The sequence below is a fragment of the Emys orbicularis genome, chromosome 10 (genome assembly GCF_028017835.1).
Source record: "Emys orbicularis isolate rEmyOrb1 chromosome 10, rEmyOrb1.hap1, whole genome shotgun sequence".
NCBI lineage: Eukaryota > Metazoa > Chordata > Testudines > Emydidae > Emys > Emys orbicularis.
Window position 1 is genome coordinate 68196429 of NC_088692.1, and position 16738 is coordinate 68213166.

Genomic DNA, 16738 nt, shown 5'->3' on the forward strand with positions numbered 1-16738 from the left:
GGCATGGTACTGTCCCCACTCTTAGGCTACATTTGGAGCTAGGAGTGTGATTCCCAGCTCAAGTAGACATATTTGCACTCTCTCATCAAGCTAGTGTGCTAAAAACAGTAGTGTAGCTGTGGTAGCCCAGGTAGTGGTGAATGGCTGCGTGGGCTAGCCATCCAGAGTACAAGCCCACCCAGACCCCATAGGTACGTACTCCCGGGTACCCCGCAGCTACACTACTATATTTAGCATGCTAGTTTGGTGAGAGCTAGCGTGAATGTTTGCTTGAGCTGGAAACATACCCTTAGCTTCAAGTGTAGATGTAGCCTGACACTGCAGAGCCAGAGAAAATGTTTCCTTTTTTAAATTAATCCATAAACAAAATTCAAATGTGACCCTCTGAGCTATAGGTGTCTAGTGTAAAAGGAGACACTGACAACCGCTTATTGTTAACAGTGAGTGGAACACCAAGAAGATTGCCTCCTGAATGGTTGAAATTTCTCAGGAAAGCATTGAGTGACGCCGTGCTGCAGGAGCCATGTCGCTGCCATTCCGAAAGGAGTTAGAAAAATATAAGAATATCAATGAAGATGAAATTCTCAGCAAACTATCGGAGGAAGAGCTGAAACAATTGGAACATGTTCTTGATGACCTTGACCCTGAGGTAGGTAATGGGACAGAAACGGGACTGATGTTTCAAAATGAAGTAAAAGAGACTGAGGCTTACTTGTATTCAAGGCACATAGAGGTGATCACGTGTTCTAAAGGATAAGGCACTAGACTAGGAACTCTCAGACCTTGGCTCTGTTCCCTGCTCTGCCACTGATGTGCTGTCTGACATTGGGCAAGTCTTTGTGCTACCCCTGCTCTATTTAGGCAGTAATTTCTTCAGGACAGAGATTCTCTTACTATGTGTTTGTACAGTGCCTCGCCTAATGTGGCTTTAGTTTGGTTGGGGCTTCTAGGCACATCTATAATCAAATCATCATCATCTGTTTGTGAACATCACATTCTTTTGAACTTCTGAAATATATTGACTCTGTATTTTCAACTTAAAAATTTTTTTTAAATGGGGAAAATTTGCTTTGCCAAGACTTAACTGAGCCAAACACTAGTCATCTCCACTCAATTATACAGCAGCAATATCTCTAGAGCTCTACATTAAGAAAATATGGTAGTGTTGCAGACTTGCAAATGGCATGCACAGTATGCTTAGAAACCTGTGACCTGGAGAAAAGATTACCTTTCACTTTAAGAAAGATGGGGCTGAGGTCACTGATATGACTGTTGCTGGGAAGCTTGCACTGTGGGTGCTTGCATAATATCAAAGCTTTCAAATTGACCTAGGAATTTAACTATCAGTTTGCTAGTTTTCACCAAAAGAAAATATTGGTTCCAAATGTTGAACAAGATAGAATGGAATGGAACTGGAAAGTACTTTCAAGGACACTACAAATTATTCAGAGACATTCCATACTGCTAGCATTCCAGTCAACCCAGCTTCCTGGCCAGTAGAAATGATTTTATTTCCTAAACTAGCAGACCAATTCTGGTTGACACTGGAGGGAAAATAAGGATGAAAAAAAAGGTTAATCATTTCAAGTTTCTTAGCACTCTATGTGAAGATTAGCCAGTAATGGCAATGACCAACCATATTTTCCAGTAAGTACTTTCTGTACACTCAATTTATTTACTGAATATTAGACATCTGTACTGGGATAAAAGTGGGGGGGATGGAGAAAGAAGAGTGGAAATAGAAAAGAAAAAAAAAGAGGGGAGAATTGGAAAGAGAAAGAGACACCAAGAAGAGTAGGTAAAGTTAGAAAAGGAGGGAGGTTAACTCTTTCCTCTACCCTTCACCTGTCCTGTTTATTTCAACTGTCAGCTTTTCAGGTCAGAGACTGTACTACTCTATGTGTACAGAGTTTGCACAATGGGTCTCAGTTGGTCCCTTAGCACTACTGTAAAAAATACAGTTAATAAGGGGTAGGAGATATTTGTCTGAGAGTACTTGAGAATGTAGTTTTAAAAGTTACATCTAGTCAATACATTGCTGCACATTATTTGCCACTGAAGAATATTATGTAAAGAAATGGCTCCACTTAAAAAAAAAAGTACCCTATAGCGGAGTTTAAATTCAGAACATTATACAAACATGGCATCACTCTCTCTAAAGTTTGTGAGTAAAGGAATAGCCAGCACAGAATTGCCAAGAACAAATCATGCCAAACCAACCTAATTTCCTTCTTTGATAGGATTACTGGCCTAGTGGATAGAGAGGTAACAATAGATGTGATATATCTTGATTTCAGTCAGGCCTTTGATGCAGTCCCACATGATATTCTTATAAGCAAACAAGGGAAATACAGTCTATGTGAAATTACTATAAGGTGAGTGTACAAATGGCTGAAAGACTGTACTCAAAGAGTAGTTATCAATGGTTCACTGTCAAACTAGGATGGTGTATCTAGTGGGGTCCTGCAGTGGTCAGTCCTGGATCTGGTACTATTCAATATTTTCATTAATACTTGGATAATGGAGTGGAGCGTATGCCTCTATAAAAAATTTGTAGATGACACCAATCTGAGAGTGATTACAAACACACTGGGGGACAGGAAAAGAATTCAGAACGACCGTGACAAATTAGAGAGCTGGCCTGAAATCAATACGATGAAATTCAATAAAGGCAATTAGGAAGGAAAAATCAAAGGCACAACTACAAAATGGGGAATAGCTGGCTAGATCAGGGGCGGGCAAACTTTTTGGCCTGAGGGACACATCGGGTTTCCGAAATTGTATGGAGGGCCGGTTAGGGGAGGCTGTGCCTCCCCAAACAGCCAGACGTGGCCCAGCCCGTGCCCCCTATCCGACCCCCCCCCCGCTTCTTGCCCCCTGAAGGCCCCCCCGAGACTCCTGCCCCATCCAACCCCCCCGTTCCCTGACAGCCCCCCCGAGACCCCTGCCCCATCCACACACCCCTGCTCCATCCACACACCCCTGCTCCCTGACTTCTCCCAGACCCCCCGCCCCTGACTGCTCCCCGCCACCCCATCCAACCCCTCCTCTCATTCCTGACTGCCCCCCCAGAACCCCTGCCCCATCCAACCACCCCTTCTCCCTGTCCCCTGACCGCCCCTGGAACCCCTGCCCCTGACTGCCCCCCGCTGTCCCATCCAAACCCCCTCTCTTTCCTGACTGCCCCCCCGGGACCCCTGCCCCCATTCAACCCCCCTGCTCCCCACCCTCTGACCGCGCCAACCCCTATCCACACCCCCACCCCCTGATCACCACCCCAAACTCCCCTGCCCTCTATCCAACCCGCCCTACTCCCTGCCCTCTTACCGTGCTGCCTGGAGCACTGGCAGCTGGCGGCGCTACAGGCGCGCCTCCCAGAGCACCAGGACAGGCAGCCGCACCACCCGGCTGGAGCCAGCCACGCCACCGCGCAGCACAGAGCACCAGGTCAGGCTGGGCTCTGCAGCTGCGCTGTCCCAGGAGCTCACAGCCCCACCGCCCAGAGCATTGCACCAGCGGTGGGGCAAGCGGAGGCTGCAGGGGAGGAGGAACTGCGGGGGAGAGGCCGGGGGCTAGCCTCCCCGGCCAGGAGCTCAGGGGCTGGGCAGGACGGTCCCGCGGGCCGTAGTTTGCCCACCTCTGGGCTAGATGGTACTGCTAAAAATGATCCGGGGTTATAGTGGATCACAAATTGAATATGAGTCAACAGTGTGATGCAGTTGTGAAAAAAGCTAATATCATTCTGAGGTGTATTAACAGGAGTGTTGTATGGTAGGACATGAGAGGTAATTGTTCCACTTTACTTGGCACTGGTGAGGCCTCTGCTGGAGTTCTGTGTCCAATTCTGGGTGCCTCACTTCAGAAAAGAAAAGATATGGATGGCTTGGCAAAAGTCCAGAGGAGAGCAACAAAAATGATAAAAGATTTAGAAAACTTGACCTATGAGGAAAGGTTAAAAAAACAGGGCATGTTTAGTCCTGAGAAAAGAAGACTGAGTTATAATTATAAGAATTATAAGTTTTCAAATATGTAAAGGGCTGTTATAAAGAGGACAGTAATCAACTGTTCTCTATGTCCACTGAAGATAAGACAAAAAGTAATGGGCTTGATCTGCAGCAAGGGAGATTTAAGTTAGATATTAGGAAAAACTTTCTAACTATAAGGATAGTTAAACTCTGGAATAGGCATCCAAGGGAAGTTGTGGAGTCCCCAGCACTGGAGGTTTTTAAGAGCAAGTTGGACAAACACCTGTCAGGGATGGTCTAAGTTTAGTTGGTCCTGCCTCAGCGCAGTAGTCTGGACTTGATGGCTTCTCGAGATCCCTTCCGGCCCTACATTTTTGTGATTCCCTGATTCTATGAAATGCTACATACCCAAAGCTTCCTCATCAGGGGCCAGATTCTCAGCTAGTGTAAATCGGCATAGCTCAAATGATGTCAGTGGAGCTATGACAATTTATGCGATCTGAAAATCTGGCCACCGGTGTCTGTGTTTTAATAGTATCATGCTGTCATGAGACTTGAGGACTTCTTGAGGTCCCTCCCAGACCAACGTTTTTATGATTCTGTATCTGCATCTCATATATTTTGGTAGAATGCACTTCTGCCGGCGGGCTTCCGACAAAAAGACCAGACCAGTAAAGCTGCCACAGGCCCTTTCGACAGAGATCGACTCCTTTCATACTTGGAGAAGCAAGCACTGGAACACAAAGACAGGGAAGACTTTGTGCCTTTTACAGGGGAGAAGAAAGGTAATGGTTCACCTTCACCAATGCCTGCACTAAGGTGGTATTTGAACATATTAATTACCAGCTGTGGGGCCTCTCAGGGAAATTAACCAGGGGGAGGTGGATGGAGGCCAAATCATAGGCTTTAAATTTAGAGCCAAAAATACTTTTTAAAGCAAACCTAATAAAACGCTAGTTTTATCTGTGATCTAGTGTCCTGCCCACAAGACCAGGAGCCAACAGCTCCGGAGTTCTAATCCCAGTTCTTATAGCAACTCCCTCTGTGGGCTTGGGGAAGAAGGTGTCAGTCCAGCCAGGTGCTGGGCACTGTGCCCCCCAATTCAGCAAACCACTGAAGCACTCCCATTGACTTCACCGGGTCTAGTCATGTGCTCACAGTTAAGCATGTGCTAGAATATTATTATGGATCAGACCCTTAAATAGACACTGTCAACTCAAATATCACACTCCTTTCTGAATAATTGTTACCTCCTATTGCTATAAGTAACACCTAAGATCACCGTAAAGGAAAGAGATTAGAGCAAACAATTATTTTTCCAGTTGCTTTCTTTGTACATTTGACAGCACTATTCACACATTCAGTTTCATCATTCCTCCTATTTTTATAGGGGTTTGCCATATAGCCACAGAGGAGAGAAAAATATTTTAAAACACAGGAAAGAGTGATTGTAAAACCCCAAACATTGGCAAGGTGACTTAGGCAGGAGTGGCAACTACTTTTAATTCACTCCTTAAACAGCTGACTAGATTTCAAGTATACTGTGTCCCTTTAACATCACTGCCTCATTTTCCTCATCTGTACATTGAAAATAATATTAACACTTGCCTAAGGCCTCCTATCAGCAAGGTACTTAAGCATGTACCTAACTCTGAGCATGTGAGTAGTTCCATTTATTTCAAAGCAGCATGCTTAAAGTTAGGAATATGCTTAAATATCTGGCCAACTCAATGACTAAATGATTAACAACCTACTCTGACCCCCAAGAAAATAAATGGCAAAATTATTGATTTTAATGGGACCAAGATTGGGCTCTAATTACTGTTTACAAAAGTGCTTGGAAGATATAAAATGCTTAGGGTGACCAGATGTCCCAATTTTATAGGGACAGTCCTGATATTCGGGGCTTTGTCTTATATAGGTGCCTATTACCCCCCACCCCCTGTTCCGATTTTTCACACTTGCTGTCTGGTCACCCTAAAAGTGCTATTTGTATGCTAAGTGTTGTTACTATTACTACATTTCATTTTCCTCCTTTAAAAAAAAAAGACATCATAAAAAAATCTTTTCAAAGAGTGATGACACCTAGATCTCTCTAACTGAAGCATTATTTTAGATCATTGCACATTGTCGTCCCTATTTTCTTCCCCAGCATCTTATCCGGTTTTTAATTTTAATGACATAAGGCCTGATCCTAAGCTCATTGAAGTCAATGGGATACTTACCATTGACTTCACTAGGTCAGAATTGGGCACATATTGTTTAGAAAGGAAAAACCAGTCTATCTAAGCAGGGATTTATTACTAACCCCTCCTCTTGTGTGACCTCTTATGCAGAATCGGTTAATATCATGTTAAACGACTACAGATTTCCTTTCTACTATTGACTAATGATTCTTCTTATGAGGCCTGTGCATGGATTTAAAAAAACAAAAACAAAAAAACTTGATCTGATTTTTAAACAATTATAAATCGTATTTTTAATTTAAATATATTTTTCTTTTAAAAAATAATCCTATTTAAAATTTAATTTGAAATTATGGCAACCTATGTTAAGCTATACATTTACCATAATCTATTAAAATTATTTAAATTAAATAAAAATAATATTAAGCAGTAAATGCTAGCTGCTAAAATTTTAAAGCAAGTCAAATTGTTGAACTGGAGAAAGTCACTGACTAAGCACTTGGAACTAGAGTCTGCTGAAGTGCTAAACCAGAGCTTTTGACACTACTAGCCTCTTCTGTAGAGGTGCAGAGAGAATATTTACTTCATTTCAGGTTATTCAGCAAGTTCATGGCAATAACTAGCTCAAAGTTGAGAAACAGATTGGGAGCTAAAAAAGCAGGAAAGCTTATTTTCCTCATCCAATCTATAAATAAAAACTAGGTATGAAAGGACAAGATCTACTAGTTCTAAAATCTTGAAGGATATGGTGACTAGACACAATCAGTTCAATTCACTAACGACAGATGATACATCCTTTATTTAATAAAGCAGTTAGTTTTAAATACAAAATGTATTTTGATAAACTTTTTTCTAATGTATCCAGCACATTTAAGGTAGTATTATTTAACTAATAAAATAATTTTAAAATGTTGTTTTTGTGTATTTTTAACTGAATTCCAATTTACATCCATCTAAAGTTTGACACAAATCACAAGTAAAAAATAATCTATTAAACAATATATAATTCATAATTTTCTAACATAAAAAGTGTAAAAAATTAAGAATCTGAATAAATGTGTTAAGCTATATAGTTGCTTAAATAAATGTATGTATATACTGCATATCATTCTGGTTAGCAAGAAGTACTAAATTCAGTGTAAAGGCTACATTTAGTTACAAATGAATATATTTTAATCAATGAGAATCAATCTTTCTTTAGGAAAGTAACTAAAAGGTACAAATGCAAAACATGATTAAAATTGATACTTTAAATCAAGTTTCCTGCTTGCTGATTTGAATCATGATTTAAGTTGGTGATTTAAATCACTCTGCTTTAAATCAATCCACCCTGGGCATGTGCATATTAGACTCATAGACTTTAAGGTCAGAAGGGACCATTATGATCTTCTAGTCTGACCTCCTGCACAACGCAGGCCACAGAATCTCACCCACCCATTCCTGTAACAACCCCCTGACCTATGTCTGAGCTATTGAAGTCCTCAACTTGTGGTTTAAAGACTTAAAGGTGCAGAGAATCCTCCAGCAAGTGACCTGTGCCCCACGCTGCAGAGGAAGGCGAAAACCCCCCAGGGCCTCTGCCAATCTGCCTGGAGGAAAATTGTTTCCCAACCCCAGATATGGCGATCAGATAAACCCTGAGCATGCGGGCAAGACTCACCAGCCAGACACCCAGGAAAGAATTCTTTGTAGTAACTCAGATCCCACCCTATCTAGTGTCCCATCACAGGCCATTGGGCATATTTACCACTAATAGTCAAAGATCAATTAATTGCCAAAATTAGGCTATCCCATCATGCCATCCCTTCCATAAACTTATCAAGCTTAGTCTTGAAGCCAAATATGTCTTTTGCCTCCACTGCTCTGTCACAGTCATGTCTGATTTTTAATGATTAGTTAGTGTTAGAGGTAAGATTTGTTTCCTTTTTGTCCTGTCTACATTAGAGAATTGGAACTTCCGCTGCTTGGATCCCCTCGCAGACCTGACACACACAACACACAAAATTGCTACCCATGAGGCGCAGGATTTCACACCGCCCTCGGGATTGCCCTTGCTCTGTGTAAGGCTAATCATTGCGTTGTCCACCACTGTGTCACTCTGCAATGTGATATTGGGTAGTTTTTCATCTTTAGGTTTTCTTTGGATACTCTTAAAAACACACAATTCTTCAACATGTCCTGGTTGTATTAACCCTGATTATTAATTTACAGCTTCTGTGATTTAGTAACATCACTGTTCCACAAACCACAAATAACTGTACTTCTCACCTATCCCTCAGCATAGAATCAGCTCAGCTTCCCTTGCACCCAAAGCTGCTGTTATCTTAGTTATTTAGTGTAAAGTAAGTACATCACAAATGCTGATTCAGGTGGTTATTAGAATATAGTTATACCAGTGTTTTTATGCTAAAGCAATTATTCCCTTGATTTCTCTTGTGTGTGTCCCTCATTTGGGCTCTTTGTCCCAGATTAAGTCCCCAGTGTGAGCCTTAGCAGATAAAAACATATGAAAAGAAACCTCATGGCCACTGCATTATGTAACTATTTGGCAATTATCTAAACAGGGAACTCTGCTCTACTCTCATAGAAGTTGGTGGCCAAATCCCTTGAAAATATCTGTGCCTTCCTTTATTAAGACTGACTATATTCCTATATTATTTTAAGATTTATCTATCTAACTAGATCAATAATGACAATTATGTCCCATTCAGCACCATAGCGTCCGAGAACTTGGTGATTTGTCCATCAATTTGTGTGCTGGTTTTAGTGCATGACTTCAGGAAAGAATCTGCCAACTTTAAGCCTGGCATTCCCTCATGCTGGGACTGTTGGAGCCTGTGTGTGCTGTCATCTGACTGAAGTGCATGTCTTAACAGGAGCATTCCATAGAGGTTGTTTTCACACACACAAAATCCTGGCTACACTGAAGTCAGTGGCTAAACTCTCATTGACTTCAATGAGGCCAGAATTTCGTCCTGTGTTCGCTGCCTTATTTTGCTGTCCTCCTTCCCTCTCTGCTACATAAAGGGTGAGATACGGCACGTTGTAATTTGAATCCAATAAAATGTTACTGAGACACCCATCTACCACATAAACAAGTACTGTGGGCTTTCTACAAGCTGTAAAATTAGTCTTCTAATGTGATGCTGATCAAATCTGATGAATGTTGTGTAAGGACCAGGAGCAAGTAGGGCTGGCTGTAGATCTTAGCACCAGCGTTCCTAGTCTCAGACTTATTTAGCTTGGCAAAACTCATTGAATAAGTAACTATGGCATGATTGTTTTGAAAGATTAATGGCTAGATTCTCAATTACATTAGGGGCTTATCTACATTGGGAAATTGACTGGAATAGCTATTGCTGTAAACTATTCTGAATGGCTGTTCCAGGATAGCTTCCCAGGGGGACACTCTATTCTGGAATAAAAGTCACAAGCCCTAAGGCCCCTTTAAATTCTACGGCCAACATAAAGGGGCTGGAAAGTGGGTGTGCATATAATTTAGACGCACTTTCTGGCCCCTTTACACTGCTGGAGCAGTATAAAGAGGCATTAGTGAAAATGAGAATCAGGCCCTACAATTTCATCTTAATTTTAAGGCTACCCTGTTAATTAAAAATTAAGATCTTGGGTCTCCGGTTCTGGAAAATTAGAAACGGAAAGCACAGAAGCCAATATGCCCTCCAGCACAATTCCCCTTTGAGGGATGTCTGTATGTCAGTGGGATTCAAGTGCATCAAGCTTTGTTTAAGGTTTTGTCACTATTTTGCACTTTGTTATTTGTCTTCCACTAGGAAATATATTCTTTCAAGCTTAACCTTTGGAGGAAGCATTCCACTTGCTAAGTGACATTTCTACATGTTGCTATGGGCGTTATGCAAAGCTTACCCTGCCATGGAAGGTCTGTGGCAAGCTGAAAAGAAAAAGGAGATGTAGTTTAAAATCCAGCTCCTCCCCCTTCTCCTCAAAGAGTTTGTGGTCCATCATTTTTCCTTATCCAGTGTTTCTGCCTTCTTTTGTTAGCTTTTCATCAGGGAGTTCTTGACAAAGAAGCCTCCAGCATCAACCAGATGGCTGAAAGATGAAATTTAGTTGCCTGCATTGGTTCTTATATGTTTAACATTGCCATAAGGTTTTGATTATGCTACACAACAAGCCAAAACAAATTCCAAAGCTAATGGGGAGACATTCAGAGGAGTCAGAACACAGGAAGTATTAAACACTAGCTCAAAGGGGACTTAAGGGTATGGAGAGTTGCCTTGTAGCTTATTATGCTTATTTGCCAAATACTGCAAGTCCCCAAGTTATGTGGGACTTGCAGTATTTGGCAAAAACAACAGAGCATATGGCTTGCATTATAGTTTTGGGCCTCTGCCATAGGTTAGCTTGTTAACTTGCTACATTAATTGCTTTAAGGAACTAAAGGTTCAATCCTGTAAAATGTTGAGTGCTCTGCACCCAGTTCAACAAAGCACTTAAGCATGTGCTTAATTTTAAGCATGTGAGTAATCTCATTGATTTGAATGGGATTGCTCATGTTCATAAAGTTAAGCGCATGCTTAAGTGCTTTACTGGATAAGGGTCCAAGTATTCAGCACCTTTGAGGATTGCACCCTAGATGGCCAAGAATTCTGTTGCCACAGAGACCACATCTCCGCATATGCCCCATGATAGCAGTTATCACTGTCCAAATGGTATTGGTTGTCTGTCCCCAGATTTGAGCCTGAAGAGTGTAGAAAATGGGCATTGCTTTTGTAGGTTCCTCATTTTTGGAATTTGCTCCCACTTGCAGGCTGCCAAAGCAGAGGTTTGGTGACTTTCAAGAGCTGATGTGAAACACACCTTTTTAGTCTGGCCGTCTCACTAGCAGGGGGTTCATTATTGTTGAGCAGCAGTGAGATGGTGGGAGATACGTCTGATTTTTATAGCCACAGGGAATGGCAATCCGTAATGTTTACTTTGTGGGTTTTTGGACTAGCTCTTATCTGTAACAGATGCTCTAGCAATTCTTATATAAGAGGCAATAAACTCCAGTTCAGGAGATACGCCTATTGACCCACTGCATTATACACCTCTACCGTGATATAACGCGACCCGATATAACATAAATTCAGATATAACGCGGTAAAGCAGTGCTCCGGGAGGGCGGGGCTGCGCACTCTGGTGGATCAAAGCAAGTTCAATATAACCCGGTTTCACCTATAACGCAGTAAGATTTTTTGGCTCCCGAGGACAGCGTTATATCGGGGTACAGGTGTATAAATACAGCTGGATCAATTGTCAGCCACGTTTGTACAATTATGGGGCCTGTCCCTGCATCACTTGTAAGTTAATGAGAGTTTGGTGCACAGGAAAGGCAGGATTAAGTCCCAAAATGTTAAACACCGATGATGATACTACATAGGCTCAATCATATTAAAAAGGAATCCTTTGGCAGGACACAGGAATGAGACTATGTAGGGGCCGTATTGTGGCTAAAATTGAACAGGTTTCGGGAATGGAAAGGATGATCCCGTGGCTCAGACATTTGACTGGCAATCAAGTAACCTGGGTTCAGTTCTCGGCTCTGCCACAGACTGCACAAGTCATGTCATCTTTCTTCCCCCCCCCCCCCATTTCCTGTATCTAAAAGAAGTACAATAATCCTACCTTTCTCTCTGCCTTTGTTTAGACTACAAACTCCTCGCGGCAGGGGCTCTCTCTTACTAGGTGTATGTACAATACCTAGCCTGTTGGAGCCCCGACCTTACTTGAGGTCTCTCGGTGCTACGAGAATACAGGTTTATTTATTATTAACAACATTTCCCCTTCTGCTTCCCTTGCAGAGGTTGCCCCTATGTGACACTAACAAACAGTAACTGAAAAATAACCCAGTTATTAAACATTTTAAGATATGACCATTCAAATTTAGACTGTAAGTAGTAAAAGTTGGGTACATCCTTGCTTGCATCCAGTACTGCTGTTTCCAGTCAGTCCTGCAGCATTATCCTTGTTTTCTATAATATCTCCTGTCCTTGCCAAACAATTTCATGTTGGGTCTGATCCAGCTCCCATCAAAGTCAGTGGAAAGACTCCAATGGATCAGACCCAGGAGGATGAGTGCTGGGAAGGAAAGGGGAAATCCACGCTCTCTGTATGTGACTAAATGTGAACATTTTTCAATCAGCTGAAAAACAAAAGAAAAAAGGAGGAAAATAATGACTAAACAAGAGCTTTTTTCACTGAGCTGTTGTCATCAGCCCCCCTACTCCCAAGAAGAGACCATCGATCTTTTATGTACTCATAGTGCCAAGAATACTGTCAGCGTTCAGCAATAAAAATGACAGTCATTTTCAGAATGAATATGGGCATTTTCCCCCAACCCTTTACTACAGTAGGTGCTTTTCTGATAATGGATTCATGTTTAAGGGTTATATAGCCTTCGGGAGGAGAAACCTAACTAAAATATCAAACAGCTGATAAGAGTGAAAAGTTTAAGTATTTTAATAGGAGATTCTGGCTGGTAGAAGGTTTTGTTTGGAAAGACTCTTTTATTTATTTTGTTTTGGGATGATAAACAAAAGTCAGTTTTTACTCTCCAAAGCTAAAATACTGTTGGCTGCTTTGCCTGAAATGTTGTCAGCTTCTTCAGGCTTTTTGGAGCTTTAAGACCTATGTCTGGTGTTGACTGTAACCTCTAGCATAGACTCCCTTACAATATTGTTAGTGGTGAAGCCTATGGTTAGGGTTGCCCAACACTTTCCATTATAAGACCCTGTTTTCAGTTACTTATAACTTTGCCAAATTTAAACTGTTCAGGCTGAAATTTCCATGCCGAGTGTCTACTCCAGGCTGATTTTTTTTTTGAAAGTTTCAGCTAAAGTGGTCTAGCTGTTGCCAAGAACAAAATTGGGAGAAGGGGAGAGACATTATTTTGTCGATCCAAAGTAAATTTGTCCAGCCGTTTAGTTGAGTCTCCATGTTTTAGAGCAGGGATTTAAAATTGTATGGTGAGTGTCACCCTGGTGTCAGGGCTGAGCCTTTTGTGATTCCCATGAAAATTTGCCTGAGTTATAAGCCTCTGAAAATTTTAGTTTGCACATGCTCAGTAGAGACGTGGTAGAGTCTGGCAGCTAAATTCTCCATATGACTTTCCCTTTCCTCTTGCTCTGCCATGCTCGTCTCCTTCAACCTCAGAGACGGCTTCTGCCTGTTTGACTGCCTCACCCACTGAGGCAGACTAATATTGCTGTACTCAGATCTGAGGTCCCATGGGAAGGGCCCTTAAGAACTGTTCCAGGATGACTTGGTCCATCATTTTCTCTACTGACCTAGTCTCGGGGCCTAGCCAGGAACCACAAGGTCCCATAATCTTTGAGCCACTACCCATTGTTGTTCCTACCAGGGAAATGGTTCAACCCAAAACTGGATTCTACATGTCTTTGGAGTCAGTCTCGGTTTATCTAAAAGGCAGCCTTCAACACAAGCTAGGTGCCCACCTGCTTGTCGCTTACTGCTCAGTAGGCTTCCTGTGTTTCGCCCATCAGGAAGGTGCTGTGTTCATTCTTCCCCTGCTGCACTTGTCATTCTTTCAAAGATACAGAGAAAGGCCTCCGGGTCATCACCTGGCCCCAGCTTCACAAGACCAGTTACCAGCCAGACTGAGCTTCCCTCTCCATCACCAACCACATTTCCCTAAGTCCCTTGGCCCAGCTGCTTCTGCAGCCACTCCTGTTGCTGGAAGTGGGCCTCTTACCACTGCTGTTGAGTGGCAAATTGTACCTTTTGTTGCTTTTGCAGACTGCCCATCAACTGCAGGACTATAACTTGAATCTGCCGCTATAACACAGTTGTCTGCTGCTACTGTTGCACCATCACCAATAAGCTGATCACCTCCTCCATCTTCTTAATTACCCAAGCTAGATGGGGTCAGTCAATCCTTGAGGCTTCACTTTCCCCCTTTCTTTTTTTCTTGGCACCAGCAATCCTCCTCACTCTTCCCCTGTATCAGGGACTGATTGCAGTGTCTGCGTTCTCCACCACATATAACGTGGCAGGGCTTCTCCCAAGCTCGCAAAGACACAGTGCAGCACCCACAGTCCCTTTGAGGCATGTTTCCTGTCCAGACTTAAACAAAACTGCTTCCCCTCCCAGAGGATTCTGGTAGCGATAGTGGTAGTGTTCGGTGATGCTGCTACTGCTTCATCAGCCAGTGCTGACTCACTGGGTCGCTCTCTGACCCTTTATAGACTCAGATGCAGCTCCCCCTCCTTAACTGGCCTAATTGGAAGCACTTGCTCTCGCACAGCAGAGCTGGACCTACTTCAATTACAGGGGCCAGCCAGCCACACTGTGACAGCAACTTTGGAGACTATGAGAACTTTTGAGTGCTTGAGTTTGCACAGTTAACGATCTTTTAATATAAGATTGTCGTGGGGTTTTTCGTATGTTTATTTGTTTTGTTTGGGATAAAATCTGATATAGGGTAAGTAGTCCCTGATGGAAAGGTGTATTAATGTGACAGGAGTTATACTAGACTGTTTTTATATTACTAGTTTTCAGCTTTCAACTGAATTGAGCCTGGCCAGTTTTCTTGTTTATAACTCAGTGTATTGCTGGTAAGAATTCATTTAATTACATTTTAAATAGAGTATTTTTAGTGAGGAATTTAAGTAAACATCAAAAGGAAAGAATACTTTACTTTAGATGGAAAATGTGAATCTTGTGTGTAATTTATGTAAGGCAGAGTTCCAAGATTACTGAATTTCACATCAAAGGTCACTCAAACATTCTGTAATCAAGAATAAATAGGACTTCATTTTTTCAGTGATTCATCGAATATAAGAAGTAATAACCAGAAAAATTTAAAGCAAGAGAACAAAAAAGACTCAGGCTGCAATCTGAGAATTACATATGCCTGATAAACGCTTTTTATATATATAAATATACACACACACACACACATATACATACACACAAGCTGCATGGAAAAAATATGAACCAAAACTCCCATTTGTATTTCAAACTCTACTCTTTTCATCAGTATGGATTTCTCACTGTGCAACAGGACAATTGGCCTACAGTAAGTGGGGCGGTACACAGATCCAGAAGTGTGTAGAGAGGCACAAAAATCAAATGCACATTTTGTCTAGGTTATACAAAAGCTGAGTGTGCAGTAAGCAATTCAAAAGATTATTTCATCAGCATTTTATCAATATAGGACTCTGGAATGGCAGCTCTGACCTACTCTGTAGGTCCTTATTGTTGAACATAGTTATGGCAATGATTCCTCTTTATGCTGTTGGAATGTGGCTGAGAGGTTGAGAAGTGTTGCTAGGACCTATGCAGCTGGACAACTGGGACAGCCATTTCTGGAGTCTAGGGGCTCTATAGTCCCTCTGATGAGGGATATGAGGAGACCAGGCAAGAAGATATAGACAATATTGTCAACATTTGTCAGCCCTGCTGTCCTTGTTTGGGATTTCATTTCTGGAGTTTAGGGCATTGTCTGGCTAGTTCATGCTGCTCAGTGCAAGGTCAGTAGCCTACTGGTATCACCATCATGGATGAAGACAGGTCAGGTCACCTCAAGGTCTTTCATCTACCTAACGTCAATGGCTGTCATGTTTCTTTAAGGAAACATACTCAACAGCCAATGGCCCACTCTACTGATAGTTTACTTAGATATTCTGATTACTTTTGGTCCTCTACCATTGAAAATGTGGGTTTGCTCCTTCTAGGTCATCCCGGTGCACAGATGATTCAAGACAGATGGGTGCATGATGACAACCAGACACTAAGTTTTATCAGCTATAGCCTAGGGGGATTTAAATCTTATGGTATGGCTAGGAGCATTTGCTTTTTCTTCACCATAGCATCTGCAAATCACATCTATCAGCACAGTTCTGAGTTGTGGATAGTCTGACAAATGTAACCTGCCTTCATTTGGAAACAGAGTTAAGTATTTCTTGCTGCAAGTTTTCTATGTACTACACACACAACACTTGCACTTGACTGTTTTCTTTGATATTGCTGGGATGTCTCTGAATCATGTCATCTGTAAAATGAGGATACTTACCTACTTCACAGGAATGTACTAAGGGTGAAATACATTTATGCCTATAAAGTGCTCCGAGATCCTTGGGTAGAATGTGCGACAGAAACAGAAAGTATTATTTTATCAGTCACTTGTCAGCTGGCATTTTAAGCAATTCTTCTTGTAGAACAGAGATTTTTTGTAATAAGAAGATGCCTTTAAAGAATGGAAGAGTTTGTGGGCAAGAAGGGAAGTAAACTTCTGGGCCAGTCATCCTTGACAGTATGTCTTCAATTTTCATTTCAAGAGTTTCTGAGCCCATTCAGTCTTTAAATTCATTGATGGAGGCTGACAGTACTGAGATTGGTGCAGACTTGCTGGAAGAGATAAATGAACTGGGTATTATCTGCCTAAAAATGCTAATCAGGACCATCATGGAAAAAGATTTAAGCCACAGAGGCATGGAGCTATTGAAAAGCAAAAGACACAGGAATGTGTAATTGAAAGGAGCAATATCAGAAGAACATTCATTTATAGTGACAAAATGGCATCACTGAGACAAATGAAAATAAAGC

General features: G+C 41.9%; 1 protein-coding gene across 6 annotated transcripts in view; it reads left to right on the forward strand.

Annotated features, from left to right (window-relative positions):
- The first annotated feature begins 523 nt into the window (after nucleotides 1-523).
- LOC135884876 (tropomodulin-2) overlaps nucleotides 524-16738 on the forward strand; it is a 33183-nt gene continuing 16968 nt past the window's right edge. For all 6 annotated transcript variants that reach the window (XM_065412441.1, XM_065412446.1, XM_065412443.1 and 3 more), the window contains exons 1-2: nucleotides 524-649; nucleotides 4594-4750. In XM_065412441.1, coding sequence (XP_065268513.1) covers nucleotides 524-649; nucleotides 4594-4750 — 283 coding nt within the window. The remainder of the gene's footprint in view (nucleotides 650-4593; nucleotides 4751-16738) is intronic.